Source organism: Microcaecilia unicolor, chromosome 7, assembly GCF_901765095.1.
Source record: "Microcaecilia unicolor chromosome 7, aMicUni1.1, whole genome shotgun sequence".
NCBI classification, from domain to species: Eukaryota; Metazoa; Chordata; class Amphibia; order Gymnophiona; family Siphonopidae; genus Microcaecilia; species Microcaecilia unicolor.
Window position 1 is genome coordinate 134,509,966 of NC_044037.1, and position 20,875 is coordinate 134,530,840.

The 20,875-nt window shown below is 49.9% G+C and overlaps 1 protein-coding gene across 4 annotated transcripts in view; it reads left to right on the plus strand.

Moving 5' to 3' along the window:
- The window catches only part of YBEY (ybeY metalloendoribonuclease), a 383,228-nt gene that overhangs the window by 157,903 nt on the left and 204,450 nt on the right, over nucleotides 1–20,875 (plus strand). For 2 of the 4 annotated variants that reach the window (XM_030210680.1, XM_030210682.1), the window contains one exon: nucleotides 6,168–6,581. The exons of the other annotated variants lie outside the window; for them this stretch is intronic. In XM_030210680.1, the coding sequence (XP_030066540.1) occupies nucleotides 6,168–6,350 (183 nt within the window). In that variant the 3' untranslated portion in view covers nucleotides 6,351–6,581. Of the gene's footprint in view, nucleotides 1–6,167; nucleotides 6,582–20,875 lie in introns of those variants that run through there. 4 annotated transcript variants of the gene reach the window in all.

Genomic DNA, 20,875 nt, shown 5'->3' on the forward strand with positions numbered 1-20,875 from the left:
GAGAGGTGCCCAGCTCTACCACCGGCTGCCTTTCAGGTGCTGTAGAGGACTTGCAGCTCATCTGCATATCCTTTCAGCCTTCTCCGGGGTGACCCAGGTCCGCTCCGATCCACTCAGGGCCTCCGCTCTAGGTGCCCAGCACTCCCACCAGGGGCTGTGGAGGACTTGCAGCCCTTCTGCATTTCCTCACAGCTGTATCCGGGGTGACTCCCAGGTCCACCCCGATCTTCCCAGGGCCCTCGGTCCAGGTGCCATGGGTTTCCAGGTGCTTTTTTGGCTAGGATCAGGCTACCCTCGGGGAGGAATGCTGGCTTCGGCCTAACCCCTGGTAAGCCTTTTCATCAGCTGAGAGGTGCCCAGCTCTACCACTGGCTGCCTTTCAGGTGCTGTAGAGGACTTGCAGCTCATCTGCATATCATTTCAGCCTTCTCCGGGGTGACTCCCAGGTCCGCTCCGATCCACTCAGGGCCTCCTCTCTAGGTGCCCAGCGCTCCCGCCAGGTGCTGTGGAGGACTTGCAGCCCTTCTGCATTTCCTCACAGCTGTATCCGGGGCATTTTTCTCTTTACATCTATTTTTCTCCCAGTTACTCTATCTATTGCTTAACACCTCAGTCACTACATAGGCACCCATAAACACCTCAGTCACTACTCATGGCCCCTATACACATTCTTTTCCTTGCCCTGTCCCTTCCTAATCTTTTCCCCCTACCGCTGTCTACCACAGGAACTCACTGCCCATCCATGTCCTCTCCCGTCCTGCTCACTACTACAGTACCTTACCCACCCCCGTCCCTCACCACTTCACCATCTCTCCTATCCCCCCTCCTCCTTCCTAGCTCTCAACCTTCATCACTTCCTTCCTGCCATTAACCCATCCCCATTCCTCCTAAGCGCATCCCGTCTTCGTCGCCTTCGTCACCCTACCTCCCCCACCCTCTTCCGCACTCTCTTGCTCCTTCTCCTGCTATCCGTGGGAGACATCAATCCCAATCCAGGTCCCCATACCTGTCCTCGTCCTATCCATGCAAACCATTCCGGGATGTCTCCAATCTTATCTCTATTCCCCTCCTCCCCCCCCCTCTTCCCTCCCCTTCTTGTGTGCCCTGTGGAATGCCCGCTCGGTCTGCAACAAACTTTCCTTCACCCACGATCTCTTCATCTCCCATTCCCTCCAACTGCTCGCCCTAACTGAAACCTGGCTCACCCCCGACGACTCTGCCTCAGTCACGGCCCTGTGCCATGGAGGTTATCTTTTGTCCCACACTCCCCGCCCAGTTGGCCGCGGAGGAGGAGTCGGGTTTCTACTTTCGCCCTCCTGTAGTTTTCAACCCCTCCTCCTACCGCAGTCTCACTGCTTCTCATCCTTTGAAGTTCACTCCATCCGTCTATTCTACCCGCTGCCACTCAGAGTTGCAGTCATTTACCCACCACCCCCCCCCCCTTGAGGCCCTCCCTCCTCCCTCCCTCCCTCCCTCCCTTACCGACTTTGATGCCTGGCTCTCCGTTTTTCTTGAACCCTCATCTCCATCCCTCATTCTTGGAGACTTTAACATACATGCTGATGACCCATCCGACTCCTACGCTTCTCAGTTCCTCACTCTGACATCCTCCTTCAACCTCCAGCTCAGCTCCACAACCCCTACTCACCAAACTGGCCATTGTCTTGACCTCGTTCTCTCCTCTACCTGCTCACCCTCCAATTTCTGCGCCTCTGCTCTTCCTCTCTCAGATCATCACCTGATCACCTTCACACTTCATCACCCTCCCCCTCAGTCCCACCCAACACTAACCACTACTTTCAGGAATCTCCAGGCTGTCGACCCTCCCACATTATCCTCTTGTATCTCTAATCTCCTCCCTTCCAACATGTCCTCTGAGTCTGTCGACAAGGCTGTCTCTGCTTACAATGCCACTCTCTCCACTGCTCTGGACACACTTGCACCATCCATCTCCTGTCCCACAAGGCGTACTAATCCCCAGCCCTGGCTGACCCCTTGCATCCGATACCTTCGCTCCTGCGCCCGATCTGCCGAACGCCTCTGGAGGAAATCTCGCACCCATACCAACTTCATTCATTACAAATTCATGCTATCCTCCTTCCAGTCCTCCCTATTCCTTGCCAAACAGGACTATTACACCCAATTGACTAATTCTCTCGGCTCCAACCCTCGTCGTCTCTTCGCTACCCTTAACTCCCTCCTCAAAGTGCCCTCTGCTCCCACCCCCCCTCACTCTCTCCTCAATCACTAGCTGACTACTTCCGTGACAAGGTGCAGAAGATCAACCTCGAATTCACTACCAAGCCACCTCCTCCTCTTCACCCTTTAACCCACTCCCTCAACCAACCAACCCAGGCCTCCTTCTCCTCTTTTCCTGATATCACCGAGGAGGAAACCGCCCACCTTCTTTCCTCCTCAAAATGCACCACCTGCTCCTCTGATCCCATCCCCACCAACTTACTAAACACCATCTCTCCTACTGTCACCCCCCTCCCATCTGTCATGTCCTCAACCTCTCTCTCTCCACTGCAACTGTCTCTGACACCTTCATGCATGCTGTAGTCACACCACTTCTCAAAAAACCATCACTAGACCCTACCTGTCCTTCCAACTACCGCCCCATCTCCTCCTACCCTTCCTCTCCAGATACTTGAACGCGCCGTTCACAGCCGCTGCCTTGATTTTCTCTCCTCTCATGCCATCCTCGATCCGCTTCAATCCGGTTTTCGCCCTCTACATTGACAGAAACGGCACTCACTAAAGTCTGTAATGACCTGTTTCTGCCAAATCCAAAAGGTCACTACTCCATCCTCATCCTCCTCGACCTATCTGCCGCTTTTGACACTGTCAATCATAGTTTACTTCTTGCTGCACTATCCTCATTTGGGTTCCAGGGCTCTGTCCTCTCGTGGTTCTCCTCTTATCTCTCTCATGGATCTTCCTCCACCCCCATCCCACTCTCTGTTGGAGTTCCTCAGGGATCTGTCCTTGGACCCCTTCTTTTTTCAATCTACACCTCTTCCCTGGGCTTGCTGATCTCATCTCATGGTTTCCAATACCATCTTTATGCTGACGACACCCAGCTTTACCTCTCCACACCAGACATCACTGCAGAAACCCAGGCCAAAGTATCAGCCTGCTTATCCGATATTGCTGCCTGGATGTCCAACCGCCACCTGAAACTGAACATGGCCAAGACCGAGCTCATTGTCTTTCCACCCAAACACACTTCTCCTCTCCCTCCACTCTCTATTTCAGTCGACAACACCCTCATCCTCCCCGTCTCATCTGCCCGCAACCTCGGAGTCATCTTCGACTCCTCCCTCTCCTTCTCTGCCCATATCCAGCAGACAGCCAAGACCTGTCGCTTCTTTCTCTATAACAAAAGCAAAATTCGCCCCTTCCTCTCTGAGCACACCATCCACTCTCTCATCACCTCTCGCCTTGACTACTGCAACCTACTCCTCACTGGCCTCCCACTTAACCATCTATTCCCCTTTCAATCCGTTCAGAACTCTGCTGCCCGTCTTATCTTCCGCCTAGACCGATATGCTCATATCACCCCTCTCCTCAAGTCACTTCACTGGCTTCCGATCAGGTACCACATACAGTTCAAGCTTCTCCTACTAACCTACAAATGCACTCAATCTGCAGCCCCTCATTACCTCTCTACCCTCATCTCCCCTTACGCTCCTACCCGTAACCTCCGCTCACAGGACAAATCCCTCCTCTCAGAACCCTTCTCCACCACCGTCAACTCCAGACTCCTCCCTTTCTGCCTCGCCTCTCCCTATGCTTGGAATAAACTCCCTGAGCCCATACGCCAAGCCCCCTCCCTGCCCATCTTCAAATCTTTGCTCAAAGCCCACCTCTTCAATGTCGCTTTCGGCACCTAACCATTGTTCCTCTATCCAGGAAATCTAGACTGCCCCCAATTTGATTGACTGCACTTTTTTGTCCTTTAGATTGGAAGCTCCTTTGAGCAGGGACTGTCCTTCTTTGTTAGATTGTACAGGGCTGAGTAACCCTGGTAGCGCTTTAGAAATGTTAAATAGTAGTAGTAGTAGTAGTAGTACCGCGGCTCTGCTGCTCTGCCCTCCTGCCGGCCCCTGCGACTGCTGCTCTGCCCACCCCCCTGCTGGCTCCCGTGGCTCCACCCACCCCCCTGCCAGCCCCTGTGGTTCTGCTGCTCCGCCTACCCCCTACCAGCCTCCACTGTTTCACCCACCCCCGGCTCTGCTGCTCCACCCACCTCCCAGCTGACCTCCTCAACTCTGCTGCTCCGCCCACCCCCCACTCCCCCTACTGGCCCCCGCGGCTCTGCTGCTCCACCCACCCCCTTGCCGGCTACCGCGGCTTTGCTACTCCGCCCACCCCAGTTCTGCTGCTCTGCCCACCCCCCAGCTCTGCTGCTCTGCCCTCCTGCCGGCCCCTGTGGCTGCTGCTCTGTCCACTTTCCTGCTGGGCTCTGCTGATCTGCCCACCCCCTACCCCCTGCCGGGCTCTGCCCACCCCTCGCTGGCCCCCACAGCTCCACCCACCCCCCTGCCAGCCCCTTTGGCTCTGCTTCCCCCTCCACCCCCTACTGGCCCCCGCTGCTCTGCCCACCCCCAGCTCTGCTGCTCTGCCCACCCCAAGGCTGGCCCCCATGGCTCTTCTGCTTCGCCCACCCCTGGCTCTGCTGCTCCACCCATCTCCCAGCCAGCCCCTGCAACTCTGCTGCTCCGCCCACCCCCCACTCCGCCTACTGGCCCCTGTGGCTTTGCTGCTTCGCCCACCCTCTACTGGCCCCCGTGGCTTTGCTGCTCCACCCCCCACCTACCCCCTGGCCCCCCTTTTCTGCTCCATCTACCCCTCTGGCCCACGGCTTTTCTGCTCCACCTACCCACCCCCTGGCTCCCCCTTTCTGCTCCATTCACTCCTTCAGTCCCCAGCTTTTCTGCTCCACCCACCCCCTGGCCCCCCTTTTCTGCTCCTCCTACACCTCTGGCCCGCATGTTTTCTGCTGCAGCCTCCCCATTCGGCCCGTGGCTTTTCTGTTTCCCACCACCCGACCAGGCTTTTCTGCTTCCTACCCACCCACCCACTGCTAGCCCAGCATTTCTCCTTCCCCACCTACCTCTGGCCCAGCTTTTATCTTGCTTTCCCTTCATCAGTCTCTCTCTTCCCCTCCCAGCGAGGTCGGGTTTTTCTCCCTTTTTCTTCTTCTCTCTAATGCACAATTGCATCCCTTCCTTCCTTTTCCCACCCCCTCCCATACATTTTCAAAGCTGTATTCTTGTTTTAGAGGTTGCCTTCCACAAACAGCAACTCACAGTGGGGCCATCTGTCTGACCCTCCCCCCAATTCTGAAACAGGAAGTTGCAGAATGCTGAGATGTCACCATGAGCAGTACATAATGAATTGCTGCTCACTGCCAGCAACCTCTAAAATGAGAAGACAGCACTGAAAAGGTATAGGGGGTGGGAAGAGGAAAGAAGGGATACCATTGTGCATTAGAGAAGGAGAAAAAGTGATAGAAACCTGACTGCAGGGGGTTGAGGAGGAATTCATGGGTGGTGACATTACTTTCTGGGCCCAAAGAAGTGCCAGAACGCTCTTCCACTCTTGTTCCGGCACAAATTAAGCCCTGAATATGCATGAGATATATTTATCTCATGCATATTCATGGTGGGTAGCCTGAAAACCTGACTGACTGGGTGTTGCATGAGAAATCTCAAAATATTGGTTCTCTCATACAAACAAACATTCCTTTTTAAATATCTTGAAACACCGTGGAACTGCTGTTTTAGAGAGGGAAAGGGAAATGGGACTTGATATACCGCCTTTCTGAGATTTTTGAAACTGCATTCAAAGCAGTTTACATATATTCAGGTACTTATTTTGTACTAGGGGCAATGGAGGGTTAAGTGACTTGCCCAGAGTCACAAGGAGCTGCAGTGCGAACCAAACTCAGTTCCCCAAGATCGAAGTCCACTGCACTAACCACTAGGCTACTCCTCCACTCTGAGAGCATTAAAGCATTGTTTTTTGTTTAAATGCTTGAAACATACAGTAAGACTGTGAAAGATATACATTCTCTCTTTTCTTAATGTGAGCACTAGTTTACCTCATTACTTTCTGTGACAAAGGATAAATAAATGAATTGTGCTTTTTCTTTTTCATAGATGTTTGAAAAGGAAAAACAAATTCTTGAGGTGCTGAGTAGACTTACAGGAAGAAACCTACAACCACTGACAGAGAACTATAATTCCTTGTCTCGCACTCACACTCCAGTTATTAAAAGAGAAACTTGTCCTAAAATTGGATTTGAGCAACTGACCAAAGATAACCTTCAAGCTTCTGACTGAGATTCTCTCTTCCAGCTCCTGAAGTTCAAGATACTGGTTGAGAGCAGTATCCACCCTAACCCAGAAACATTCTTCCAGTTGTTCGGCTGGCTACAATTAAAACATTTTATAGAAAGCAAACATATTTTCTTTGATACTGTATGTCAATCTCCAACAATTCTTTCTTTATGTTTATCAACTCTTTATACATAGTCTCATTGAGGGGCATTTTCAATATGACATCTAAATCCGATTTTGAACATTTTATGAAAAATGTCCAGTAGCGAACATGGCCATTTTCAAACCAGAAAAACATCCAGCTTTTTGTTTTCAAAATGGCTATTTGCTAGACATTTTTCTACTCAGTTCATCTATCTTTTAGGACCATTTAAAAAAAAAAAAAGTCAAAGGGAAAAACAAGCCATTGCATTCTTAGTGAACTGGCTACACAGACATCCCAGGAGAGCAGTAAGACACTCTAGGGGGCACTGCAGTGGACTTCATATAAAATGTCCAAGGTATACATCTCAACGTTACCCCTTATATATATATTTTTTTTTGTTACATTTGTACCCCACGCTTTCCCACTCATGGCAGGCTCTATGTGGCAGGCAATGGAGGGTTAAGCGACTTGCCCAGAGTCACAAGGAGCTGCCTGTGCCGGGAATCGAACTCAGTTCCCCAGGACCAAAGTCCACCACCCTAACCACTAGGCCCCTCCAAAACCCACCAAAAACCTACTGTACACCATTACAGTAGCCCTTATGTCTCCAGGTGTCACCTATATGTGGGTACAGTTTTTGGTGAGTTTTGGAGGGCTCACACTTTCCACTACACGTGTACCAGTTAAAGTGGGATATGGACCTGGTCCCCTTTTCTACAGTCAACTGCACCAACCACTAGGCTACTCAAGGGACCTCCTTGCTGCTGTAACAGGACTGGCTATAACATCTGAAACAGTCATAGAGACTGGTTTCTTTCACATCTTTGGGGGGTAGGAGGGGGTCAGTGACAACTGGGACAGTAAGGTGGGTCATATCTTAATCTCTTCAGTGGTCATCTCATCATTTAAGGTACTTGGACATTTTTGCTTTGTTCCATTATGGCAGAAACAAGTGGAGAGGCATAATAGAACGGGGATGACCATCTTTAAGGGCGTCCATCTCTAAGGACATCCGGCGAAGGGGCGGGGAAACGTATTATTGAAACAAGATGGATGTCCATCTTTCGTTTCGATAATACGGTTGGGTACGCCCAAATCTCAACATTTAGGTCGACTTTAGAGATGGTCGACCTAAATGTTGAGATGGTCGACCTTAGAGATGGTCGACCTTAGAGATGGTCGTCCCCGGTTTTCAGCCATAATGGAAACTGAGGACGCCCATCTCAAAAACGACCAAATCCAAGCCCTTTGGTCATGGGAGGAGCCAGCATTCATAGTGCATTTGTTCACCTGACATGCCAGGACACCAACTGTGCACCCTAGGGGGCACTGCAGTGGACTTCACAAATTGCTCCCAGCTGCACAGCTCCCTTACCTTCAGTGCTGAGCCCCCCAAACCCACTCCCTACAACTGTACACCACTACCATAGCCCTAAGAGGTGAAGGGGGGCACCTGCATGTGGGTACAGTGGGTTTCGGGTGGGTTTTGAAGGGATGGGCCTGGGGTCCGCCTGCCTGAAGTGCACTGCACCCACTAAAACTGCTCCAGGGACCTGCATACTGCTGTCATGGAGCTGGGTATGACATTCGAGGTTGGCAAAAAAACCCATTTTTTTAGTTTTTTTTTTAGGGTGGGAGGGGGTTGGTGACCACTGGAGGAGTAAGGGGAGGTCATCCCCGATTCCCTCCAGTGGTCATCTGGTCAGTTTGGGCACCTTTTTGAGGCTTGGTCATGAAAAAAAATGGACCAAGTAAAGTCGACCAAATGCTCGTCAGGGACGCCCTTCTTTTTTCCATTATCAGCCGAGGACGCCCATCTCTTGCCGACAGTGGACGCTGATCTTGTCGACAGTGGAGCCATCTGTCTAACCCCCCCCCCATTTTGAAACACGCCCCAGTCCCGCCTTTGCTACGCCTCTGACACGCCCCTGTGAACTTTGGTCGTCCCCGCGACAGACTGCAGTTGAGGGCGCCCAAAATCAGCTTTCAATTATGCCGATTTGGGTGACCGTGAGAGAAGGACGCCCATCTCCCAATTTGTGTCGGAAGATGGGCGTCCTTCTCTTTCGAAAATGCTCCTGATAGTAACATAGATGACAGTCCATCCAGTCTGCACAGCAAGATAAACTCATAGCTTAATGTATGATATATGTCCTTGCCATTTTTAGGGCACAGACTGTAGAAGTCTGTCCAGCATTGGCCTAGTGGTTAGAGCACCCGTCTTGACATCCAGAGGTGGCTGTTTAAATCCCACTGCTGCTTCTTGAGATCTTGGAGAAGTCACTTAACCCTCCATTGCCTCAGGTATAAACCCTCCCGGGACAGAGAAATATCCACTGTACCTGAATGTAACTCACCTTGAGCTGTTACTGAAAAAGATGTGAGCAAAATCTAAATAAATAAATAAATAAAACTTCTGAAGTTGTCATCTAAGCCCCACTCCAGCCCATCCAAATCTGTTCAGACACGCTCAGGGCACAGACCATAGAAGTCTGCCCAGCACTGGCCTTGTTTTCCAGCTACTGAAGCTGAAACTGTCTAACCACAATCAGGGCACAGCCTGTAGAAGTCTATCCAGCACTGGCTTGGCTTCCCAATTACATCAGGCGTGGATGCTGTTTAAAAATGCCATCCTGGAAGCCCAGGCCAAATATATTCTATGTATTAAAAAAGGAGGGAGGAAGACCAAACAACAGCCGGCATGGTTAAAAAGTGAGGTGAAGGAAGCTATTAGAGCTAAAAGAAAATCCTTCAGAAAATGGAAGAAGGAACCGACTGAAAATAATAAGAAGCAGCATAAGGAATGTCAAGTCAAATGCAAAGCGCTGATATGGAAGGCAAAGAGGGACTTTGAAAAAAAGATTGCATTGGAGGCAAAAACACATAGTAAAAAAATTTTTTAAAGTATATTAAATGCAAGAAGCCGGCAAAAGAATCGGACCGCTAGATGACCGAGGGGTAAAAGGGGCAATCAGGGAAGACAAAGCCGTAGCAGAGAGATTAAATGAATTCTTTGCTTTGGTCTTCACTGAGGAAGATTTGGGAGAGATACCGGTGCCAGAAATGGTATTCAAAGCTGACAAGTCGGAGAAACAGAATGAAATCTCTATAAACCTAGAGAATGTAATGGGGCAATTTGACAAATTGAAGAGTAGCAAATCTCATGGATTGGATGGTATTCATCCCAGAGTGCTGATAGAATTGAAAAATGAACTGGCGGAACTATTGTTAGTAATATGTAATTTATCTTTAAAATTGGGTGTGGTACCGGAAGATTGGAGGGTAGCCCATGTAACGCATATATTTAAAAAAGGTTTCCAGAGGGGATCTGGGAAATTATAGTCCGGTGAGCCTGACGTTGGTGCCGGGCAAAATGGTAGAGACTATTATAAAGACAAAATTACAGAGCATATTCAAAAGTATGGATTAATGAGATAGAGCTAACATGGATTTAGTGAAGGGAAATCTTGCCTCACCAATCTATTACATTTCTTTGAAGGGGTGAACAAACATGGATAAAGGCGAGCCTGTTGATATTGTGTATCTGGATTTTCAAAAGGTGTTTGAGAAAGTACCTTATGAAAGACTCCAGAAGAAATTGGAGAGTCATGGGATAGGAGGTAGTGTCCTATTGTGGATTAAAAACTGGTTAAAGGATAGAAAACAGAGTAGGGTTAAATGGTCAGTATTCTCAATGGAGAAGGGTAGATAGTGGGGTTCCCCAGGGGTCTGTGCTGGGACCACTGCTTTTTAACATATTTATAAATGATCTAGAGATGGGAGGAACTAGTGAGGTAATTAAATTTGCTGATGACACAAAGTTATTCAAAGTTGTTAAATTGCAAGAGGATTGTGAAAAATTACAAGAGGCCCTTATGAGACTGGGAGTCTAAATCGCAGATGATGTTTAATGTGAGCAAATGCAAAGTGATGCATTTGGGAAAGAGGAACCCGAACTATTGCTACATAATGCAAGGTTCCACATTAGGAGTCACCGACCAAGAAAGGGATTGGCGTTGTTGATGATACGTTGAAACCCTCTGCTCAGTGTGCTGTGGCAGCTAAGAAAGCAAATAGAATGTTAGGTATTATTAGGAAAAGAATGGAAAACAAAAATGAAGATATTATAGTGTCTTTGTATCGGTCCATGGTGCAACCGCACCTCGAATATTGTGTTCAATTCTGCACCGCTTCTCAAAAAAGATATAGAAAAGGTACAGAGAAGGGCAACGAAAATGATAAAGGGGATGGGACGACTTCCCTACGAGTAAAGGCTGAAGCGTCTAGGGCTCCTCAGCTTGGAGAAAAGACGGCTGAGGAGAGATATGATATAGGTCTATAAAATAATGAGTGGAGTGGAGTGGACTGGGTACACATGAATTGTTTGTTTACTCTTTCGAAAAATGTTAGGACTAGGGGGCATGTGATGAAGCTACAAAGTAGTAAATTTAATATGAATCGGAGAAAATTTTTCTTCACTCAACGTGTAATTAAACTCTGGAATTAGTTGCCAGAGAATGTGGTAAAGGCGGTTAGCTTAGCGGGGTTTAAAAAAGGTCTGGTCGACTTCCTAAAGGAAAAGTCCATAGACCATTATTAAATTGACTTGGGGGAAATCCACTGCTATTTGTGCGATAAGCAGCATAAAATGTGTTGAACTTTTCTCCGAGGACAAGCAGGCTGCTTGTTCTCACTGATAGGTGACGTCCACGGCAGCCCCAGATGACCGGAAAATCTTCCTAGCAACAGAAGTTTGCTAGAGCCTTCGAGCGTGCGCAGGCGCGCCCATCTGCTTCCCGCCTGTCACGCGAGAGTCCTGTCAGTTTTTTCTCTTTCCGCGGTAGAGAGCGGTTTTTCTCCGTGTCTCTCTGTGCCCCTAAGAAAGAGCCTTCGGTTTTTTTTCGCAAGTTTTTGCGCTTTTTCATTCGTTTCCGTTCTTCTGTGCTCTGTTGAGCTCTTATTTATAAAAAAAAAAAAAAAGAAGTGCCCTTAACTTTATAATTGGCCCTCTTAAGTTTCCTTTCGCTGCCATCGCGGCCCCTTTTGGCTGCGCGTTCGCGTTTCTCCCTTTTCTGCCCTTTTTCTTGGCACCATCGAGCATTTTGACCGCGCCGCCGCTATTTTTACGTCCATGACATCGAGGATTCCCAGCGGCTTCAAGAAGTGCAGTCGGTGCAGCCGAGCAATCTCAGGTACTGATCCCCATTCATGGTGTATCTAGTGCCTTGGGCCCGACCATCGCCCAGACGCGTGTAAGTTGTGTCTTAGCATTAAAAAGTGAACAAAGGCGTCGAGAAAAGCTCAGCGGGAACGTCTGTTTGGAGCTTTGCCCAGCACTTCGGCGTCAACGTCGACAGTGGTACTGAGGTCGGCGGCGTCAACATCGGCACCGGGGATGGCATTGACATCGGGAGAGCAGGTAATACCTGTCCGGAGACCACCACACGCTGGGAACAGTGAGCCATCAAGTGGGTCTCCACCTGTCTCAAAGGCTCCTGCTGTGCAGGCACATCGGGACCGACAACTTTCGGACCCGACCCCGAGGAGGTGTGTAGATTCCACGTCCTCCTCATCAGTATCGAGGAGTACTGATGCCGTGCATCGAGCAAAGGCCAAGAAGCATCGGCATCGATCTCCTTCCACACACGGTACCAGGAGCTCCGGGGCATCGAGGGGTTCGGCACCCGAGAAGCGTCGACGCCGGGAGGACCGCTCACCATCCAAGAGGTGTCGGTGCATCTGTCTTCTGTCTGTCCGGTACAGCCTCTTTGCTCTGCACAGGTTCTGCCTCCGGCTCCTACACCGGCCCCACAGCCTTTCCCGGCAGACACTCTGGACGAGCACCTCCGAGCCATTCTTCCAGGTCTCCTGGAGGGGCTGATGCGTCACTCTGTTCCGGTACCAGGGGTGCTTGTGCCCTCGGTACCGTTGATGGAAGCGGCAGCTTGCTCTGTGCCTGTGGTGCAGTCCCCAGTGCCGCTTGCGGCATCGGCCTCGGCTGCCACCCATTTCAACTCCCTGTCAACATCGCCGCCGGCATGGGAGTTGACTTCTCAACGTCGTCATCGAGGACATGGTTCCTCTGAGTCGAGACGGGCCCTGTTTCGGACTGCAGTTCGTGAACTCTTGCCCAACACCGAGGAGGATGCTTCATGGGGAGAAGAAGAGGATCACAGATATTTCTCTTCTGAGGAGTCTTGTGGTCTTCCTTCTGATTCAACTCCTTCGCCTGAAAGAAAGCTTTCTCCCCCAGAGAGTCTTTCTTTCTCCTCTTTTGTGCGGGAAATGTCTGTGGCTATTCCCTTCCTCGTGGTATCTGAGGATGAGCCCAGGGCCGAGATGTTCGAGGCCTGGACTATCCTTCACCACCTAAGGAGTCGTCCACTGTTCCTCTGCATAATGTCCTTAAGCAGACATTGCTGAAGAACTGGACGAAACCACTCTCTAATCCCACCATCCCCAAGAAGGTTGAGTCCCAGTACTGAATCCATGGAGAGCCTGAGTTGATGAAGTCGCAGTTACCTCACGACTGTATGGTTGTGGATTCTGCTCTAAAGAGAGCCAAAAGTTCTAGAGATTTTGCCTCGGCGCCCCCGGGACGAGAATCTAGAACTCAGGACTCTTTTGGGAGGAAGGCCTATCAGTCCTCCATGCTCATGTCCAGATTCAGTCGTACCAGCTCTACACGAGCATACACATGCGGAACAATGTCAAGCAACTGGCGGACTTGGTGGACAGGCTCCCTCCGGAGCAGGCCAGGCCTTTTCAGGAGGTGGTCAGGCAGCTGATGGCGTGTCGTAAATTCCTGTCCAGGGGTGCTTATGACTCTTTTGATGTTGCATCCAGAGCTGCTGCTCAAGGTATAGTAATGCGCAGACTCTCATGGCTGCGTGCCTCTGACCTGGACAATAGAGTCCAGCAGCGGCTAGCGGATGTTCCTTGCCGGGGAGATAATATTTTTGGCGAGAAAGTCGAGCAAGTGGTCGAACAGCTCAACCAGCGAGAAACCGCCCTCGACAATCTCTCCACCGGCGCCTTCAGCAACTACCTCATCAGGTAGACGTTTTTTCCAGGGAAGGCGGAATGCTCCCTATGCTTACAATAAGTGTAGGTACAATCCACCTTCTCGACAGCCTTCTCAGGCTCAACCCCAGCGCGCTCGTTCTCGTCAACACCGTGCGCCCAGACAGGCCCCTGCAGCTCCCTAGCAAAAGCGAGGGACGGGCTTTTCACTGGCTCCAGTTGAGCATAGCCGCTATCAAAGTGTCTGTGCCGGATGATCTGCCGGTCGGAGGGAGGTTAAAATTTTTTCACCACAGGTGGCCTCTCATAACTTCCGATTGGTGGGTTCTTCAAATAGTCCGACTAGGATACTCCCTCAATTTGATTTCCATACCTCCAAATTGCCCACCGGGAGCTCGGTCCTTCAGCTTCCAGCACAGGCAGGTACTTGCATAGGAACTCTCCGCCCTTCTCAGCGTCAGTGCAGTCGAGTCTGTTCCACCAGGGCAAGAAGGGCTGGGATTCTATTCCATGTACTTCCTTGTGCAAAAGAAAACAGGGGGGATGCTTCCCATCCTAGACCTAAGGGGCCTGAACAAATACCTCGTCCGAGAGAAGTTCAGGATGCTTTCCCTGGACACCCTTCTTCCCATGATTCAGAAAAATGACTGGCTATGCTCTCTGGACTTAAAGGATGCTTATACACACATCCCGATACTGCCAGCTCACAGGCAGTATCTTCGATTTCATCTGGGAACGCAGCACTTTCAGTATTGTGTGCTGCCCCTTTGGTCTCGCATCTGCGCCCAGAGTGTTTACAAAATGCCTGGCGGTAGTTGCAGCATCGCTACGCAGATTGGGAGTGCATGTGTTCCCTTATTGCGACGATTGGCTGGTGAAGAACACTTCACAGGCAGGAGCTTTACAGTCCATGCAGATGACTATTCAACTCCTGGAGCTACTGGGGTTTGTCATAAATTACCCAAAGTCCCATCTTCTTCCAGTTCAGAAACTAGAATTCATAGGAGCTCTGCTGGATTCACAGATGGCTCATGCCTATCTTCCAGAGGCGAGGGCGGACAACCTTCTGGCTCTTGTTTCCTTGGCCAGAGCGTCTCGGCAGATCACAGCTCAGCAGATGTTGAGATTGCTAGGCCATATGGCCTCCACAGTCCATGTGACTCCCATGGCCCATCTTCACATGCGATCAGCTCAATGGACCCTAGCTTCCCAGTGGTTTCAGGCCGCAGGGGATCTAGAGGATGCAATCCAGTTACCCACTGACTTTCGCCATTCCCTTCAGTGGTGGACAATTCAATCCAATTTGACTTTGGGACGTCCCTTCCAAATTCCTCAGCCACAAAAAGTGCTGACAACGGATGCATCTCTCCTGGGGTGGGGAGCCCATGTAGACGGGCTTCACACTCAAGGAGCTTGGTCCCTCCAGGAATCAGGTCTTCAGATCACTCTCCTGGAGTTGCGAGCGATCTGGAACGCTCTAAAGGCTTTCAGAGATTGGCTGTCCAATCAAATTATTCAAATTCAGACAGACAATCAGGTTGCCATGTACTACGTCAACAAGCAGGGGGGCACCGGATCTCGCCCCCTGTATCGGGAAGCCGTCCAGATGTGGCTATGGACTTGTGCCCACGACATGTTTCTCCAAGCCATGTATCTGGCAGGCGTAAACAACAGGCCGACAGGTTGAGCAGGATTATGCAACCTCACGAGTGGTCGCTCAACTCAGGCGTGGTACGCAAGATCTTCCGAGCGTGGGGCACCCCCTCGGTGGATCTTTTTGCCACTCAGACCAATCACAAGGTCCCCCAGTTCTGCTCCAGACTTCAGGCCTACGACAGACTAGCATCGGATGCTTTTCTCTTTCATTGGGGGAAGGGTCTTCTGTATGCATATCTTCCCATACCTCTGGTGGGGAAGACTTTGTTGAAACTCAAGCAAGACTGTGGAACCATGATTCTGATAGCTTCTTTTTGACCGCGTCAGATCTGGTTCCCTCTTCTTCTGGAGTTGTCCTCCGAAGAACCGTGGAGATTGGAGTTTTTTCCAACCCTCATTACTCAGAACGAGGGGGCGCTTCTGCATCCCAACCTCAAGTCTCTGGCTGTCACGGCCTGGATGTTGAGGGCGTAGAGTTCGCTTCCTTGGGTCTTTCTGAGGGTGTCTCCCGAGGTTTGCTTGCTTCCAGGAAAGATTCCACTAAGAAGAGTTACTCTTTCAAATGGAGGAGGTTTGCCGTCTGGTGTGACAGCAAGGCCCTAGATCCTCACTCTTGTCCTACACAGACCCTGCTTGAATATCTTCTACATTTATCAGAGTCTGGTCTCAAGACCAACTCTATAAGGGTTCACCTTAGTGCAATTAGTGCTTATCATCAATGTGTAGAGGGTAAGCCTATCTCTGGACAGCCTTTAGTTGTTTGCTTCATGAGAGGTTTGCTTTTGTCAAAGCCCCCTGTCAAACCTCCACCAGTATCATGGGATCTCAACGTCGTTCTCACCCAGCTGATGAAACCTCCTTTTAAGCCACTGAATTCCTGCCATCTGAAGTACTTGACCTGGAAGGTAATTTTCTTGGTGGCAGTTACTTCAGCTCATAGAGTCATTGAGCTTCAAGCCTTGGTAGCCCATGCTCCTTATACTAAGTTTCATCATAATAGAGTAGTTCTCCGCATGCACTCTAAGTTCTTGCCGAAGGTGGTGTTGGAGTTCCATCTTAACCAGTCAATTGTGTTGCCAACATTTTTTCCCCGTCCTCATACCCACCGTGCTGAACGTCAGTTGCATACATTGGACTGGAAGAGAGCATTGGCCTTCTATGTGGAGCGGACAAGCCCCTTCAGACAGTCCGCCCAAATGTTTGTTTCTTTCGATCCCAACAGAAGGGGAGTTGCTGTCGGGAAAAGCACCGTTTCCAATTGGCTAGCAGATTGCATTTCCTTCACTTACACCCAGGCTGGGCTGACTCTTGAGGGTCATGTCACTGCTCATACTGTTCGAGCCATGGCAGCGTCAGTGGCCCACTTGAAATCAGCCACTATTGAAGATATTTGCAAGGCTGTGACATGGTCATCAATCCACACATTGACATCTCACTACTGCCTTCAGCAGGATACCCGACGCGACAGTCGGTTTGGGCAGTCGGTGCTGCAGAATCTGTTTGGGGTTTAGAATCCAACTCCACCCCCTAGGCCCATTTTTGTTCTGTTCCAGGCTGCACTCTCAGTTAGATGTTTTCTTCGTAGGTCAATCCTTGTTATGTCCTTGCCGTTGCAAGACCCAATTGACCTTTCTTTGTTGTTTTGAGTGAGCCTGGGGGCTAGGGATACCCCATCAGTGAGAACAAGCAGCCTGCTTGTCCTCGGAGAAAATGAAGATACATACCTGTAGCAGGTATTCTCCGAGGACAGCAGGCTGATTGTTCTCACATACCCGCCCGCCTTTTCCTTCTTTGCTTGGTTATGAAACTGACGGGACTCTCGCGCAATGGGCGGGGAGCGGATGGCCGCGCTCGAAGGCTCTAGCAAACTTCTGTTGCTAGGAAGATTTTCTGGTCATCGGGGGCTGCCGTGGACGTCGCCCATCAGTGAGAACAATCAGCCTGCTGTCCTCGGAGAATACATGCTACAGGTATGTATCTTCATTTTTCGGGATCTTGCCAGGTATTTGTGACCTGGATTGGCCACTGTTGGAAACAGGATACTGGGCTTGATAGATCTTTGTTCTGTCCCAGTGTGGCAGTACTTACCGTACTATCTAATCGCCTGCTAAGCTTGTTAGGTTCCATGTCTTCTATATAGGATTTCTTTGTGTTTATCTCACACATTTTTGAATTCTGTTACCATTTGATATCCAGACATTCTAGGTATCTACCTCCCTTTCCTTGAAAAAGTACTTCCTGACATTATTCCTTAGTCAGCCCCCCTGAAATCTAAATTAATGTCCTCTAGTTCTACCACCTTCCTGTCTCTGGAAAATATTTATTTTGTAGATTAATACAGACATTCAAATATTTGAAAAGTATCATATCACCCAGTCTGTCCTTTCCTCAAGTCTCTCCTCATGTGTCTTGTGATGCAAACCCTATACCATTTTTGTTGCTTTTCTCTGAACTGCTTTGTCTTTATACATCCTTAGCAAGACACGGTGTCCAAAACTGAACAATACTCCAAGTAGGGCCTCACCAACAGCTTTTACAGGGGCATCAAAACCTCCTTTCTTCTGGTTATACTCCTCTCTATGCAGCCTAGCATCCTTTTGGCCATGGCCACCACCTTATTGCATTGTTTCGTCACCTTGAGATCACACCAAGGTTCCTCTCCTGAGCTGAGTTTATCAATCTCCTCCTATCTGGTACATCTCCTTTGGTTTTCTGCATCCTAAGTGCATCACTCTGCACTAGTAGTGTATCTTACTGGCATTCATCAAACTAATTGATTTTGACAGGTGGCATGCCCATATCTGGGTTCTCAGCCAATCAGGACACACTTATACTACACCCAAACAGGGCTGGCGCAACCCGGTAAGCGCAGTAAGCATGGCAGGGGGGGTGCCAACCTCTGGGGGCGCCACAAGCCATGCTTACCGCTGCCGGGAGACTCAGGCAGCTCTCGGTCCTCACTATCCTCACCTGCCCGCCCTCAGCTTCCCACAACAGTCCTCCTTTCCTTCCTGCTGCCCTGCCTTTAAAACGTTTATTTTACCTCAAGTCAGAACGGCGGCAGTGGCAGCAGGGAAAGCAGCCAGGCTCGCCTAGCCTCCAGCCTTCCTTTCCTCTCAGTGTCCCTCCCTACTCTGATATAATGTCCTGTTTCTGCGAGGGCAGGACACTAAGAGGAAAGGAAGGCTGGAGGCGAGCCGAGCCTGGCTGCTTTCCCTGCTGCCGCCGTTCCGACGAGATGAAATAAACTCCTCTCTGAGCACACCACCCGAACTCTCATCCACTCTCATTACCTCTCGCCTTGACTACTGTAACCTACTCCTCACTGGCCTCCTACTTTGCCATCTATCCCCCCTACAGTCCGTTCAGAACTCTGCTGCACATCTTATCTTCCGTCTGGACCCATATACTCATATCACCCCTCTCCTCAAATCACTTCACTGGCTTCCAATCAGGTACCGCAAACAGTTCAATCTTCTCCTACTAACCTACAAATGCACTCAATCTGCAGCCCCTCCTTACCTCTCTACCCTCATCTCCCCTTACATTCCTACCCGTAACCTCCACTCACAAGACAAATCCCTCCTTTCAGTACCCTTCTCCACCACCGCCAACTCCAGGCTCCACCCTTTCTGCCTCGCCTCACCCCATGCTTGGAATAAACTCCCTGAGCCCATACACTAGGCCCCCTCCCTGCCCATCTTGAAATCCTTGCTCAAAGCCCACCTCTTCAATGTCGCCTTCGGCACCTAACCACTTTACCTCTATTCAAGAAATCTAGACTGCCCCAACTTGACATTTCATCCTTTAGATTGTAAACTTCTTTGAGCAGGGACTGTCCTTTTTGTTAAACTGTACAGCGCTGCGTAACCCTAATAGCGCTCTAGAAATGTTAAGTAGTAGTAAACATTTTAAAGTTAGGGCGACAGGAAGGAAAGGAGGGCTGTTGTGGGACGCTGAGGGCGAGCAGGTGAAGGCTGGGGTTGGAACAGGGGCTTTAAAAGGGGACGGGTGGGGTTGGGGCGAGTCACTCGACATGGAGGGGAGGGCAGGGGAGAGGAGAAATTGCTGGACATGGCGGGGAGGGCAAGGGAGAGAAGATAATTGCTGGATATGGATGGAGTTGCTGGCAGGGGAGAGAGGAGAGTTGCTGAACTTGGATGGATGGAGGGGAGACAGGAGAAATGCCGGACATGGATGGAGTGGAGGGCAGGGAAGAGAGGAGAAATGTTGGACAGGGATGATGGGAAGGAAAGACAGAAAGATGCATACAGATGGAGGGGAAGGGAGAGAAGAGAAATGTTGGACATGGAGGGGGGGAGAGAACACAGAGGAAGTAGATGCACATGGATGGAGGAGAGAGGAGAAATGCTGGACATGGATGGAGGGGAGAGAAGACAGGGGAGGAGATGCACATGGGTGGAGGGGAGAGAGGAGAAATTCTGGACATGAAGGGGAGGGCAAGGGAGAGAGGAGAATTGCTGGATACGGATGGGGAAGAAGACAGGAAAGAGAGGAGAGTTGCTGGGCATGGATGGAGGGACAGGCAGGGGAGAGAAGAGAGTTGCTGAACATGGATGGAGGGGAGGGCAGGAGAAATGCTAGACTTGGAGGAGAGGGAAGACAGGAAGGAGATGCACATGGATGGGGGGGAGAGAGAAATGCTGGACGTGGAGGGGAGGAAAGACAGAGGAAGTAGATGCACAGGGAAGGGAGAGAGGAGAAATTCTGGACATGGATGGAGGGGAGGGAAGACAGAGGAAGGAGATACACATGGTTGGAGGGGAGAGAGGAGAAATCCTGGACATGGATGGAGGGGAGGGAAGAGGAAGTGAGATGAACATGGATGGAGGAGAGGGAAGAAAGAGGAAGGAGATGCATACTGTATGGAGATGAGGGAAAAGGAAAAGAGGAGGAAAACTACACATGGATGGAGAAAATAGGCAAAAACTGGAACCACTCTATACCTTCTCCAGTCAAGTCCGCGGAGGACTCAGCTTTTACCTATGGATGTAGGGCAAGAAATGAAGAAGAAAGGAGGAAAGTAAGGAAATAAATGGAAAGGAAGCCCTGGAAACAGAGCTAAGAGAACAGAGAGCAGCAGAATCAGACTGGGACCAACATGATTAGAAAAACTAAGTCACCAGACAACAAAGGTAGAAAAAATCATTTTAATTTAATTTTAGTGTTTGGAATATGTCCAATTTGAGAATTTACATCTGCTGTCTTATTTTGCAATGTATAGCAATGTGTTTCTTTCTGTTTTTCTGGTATTGTGCTGCATGCAGAAAAAACCCCAGTCCTTCTCCAGCCTAATAGGAAATAATGTTGACGAAAATCATTCAGCAGTAAACACACTTCCTATGGTCCAAGGAACCAAAGCAACGACACTTAAGTGCCTACAAGAAACCAAGGTTATCTGTAGGAATACAGGACCGAGATTAAATAATCATCCTTTTAGAATAAAAGAGAGAGAAAACTACAGCCCCCCCTCCCCTTCCCCCTTAGAGAGAAAAGCACTCTATATTGCTCAACAGGGCCAATAAAAAAAAAAAAGCTGTGTAAACAGAGAGGATTGGAGCCCTGAAAAACAAGTGGAGTGGAGGAATAGCCTAGTGGTTAGTGCAGCAGACTTTGATCCTAGGGAACTGGGTTTGATTCCCAGGAACTGCGTTCAATTCCCACTGCAGCTCCTTGTGACTGT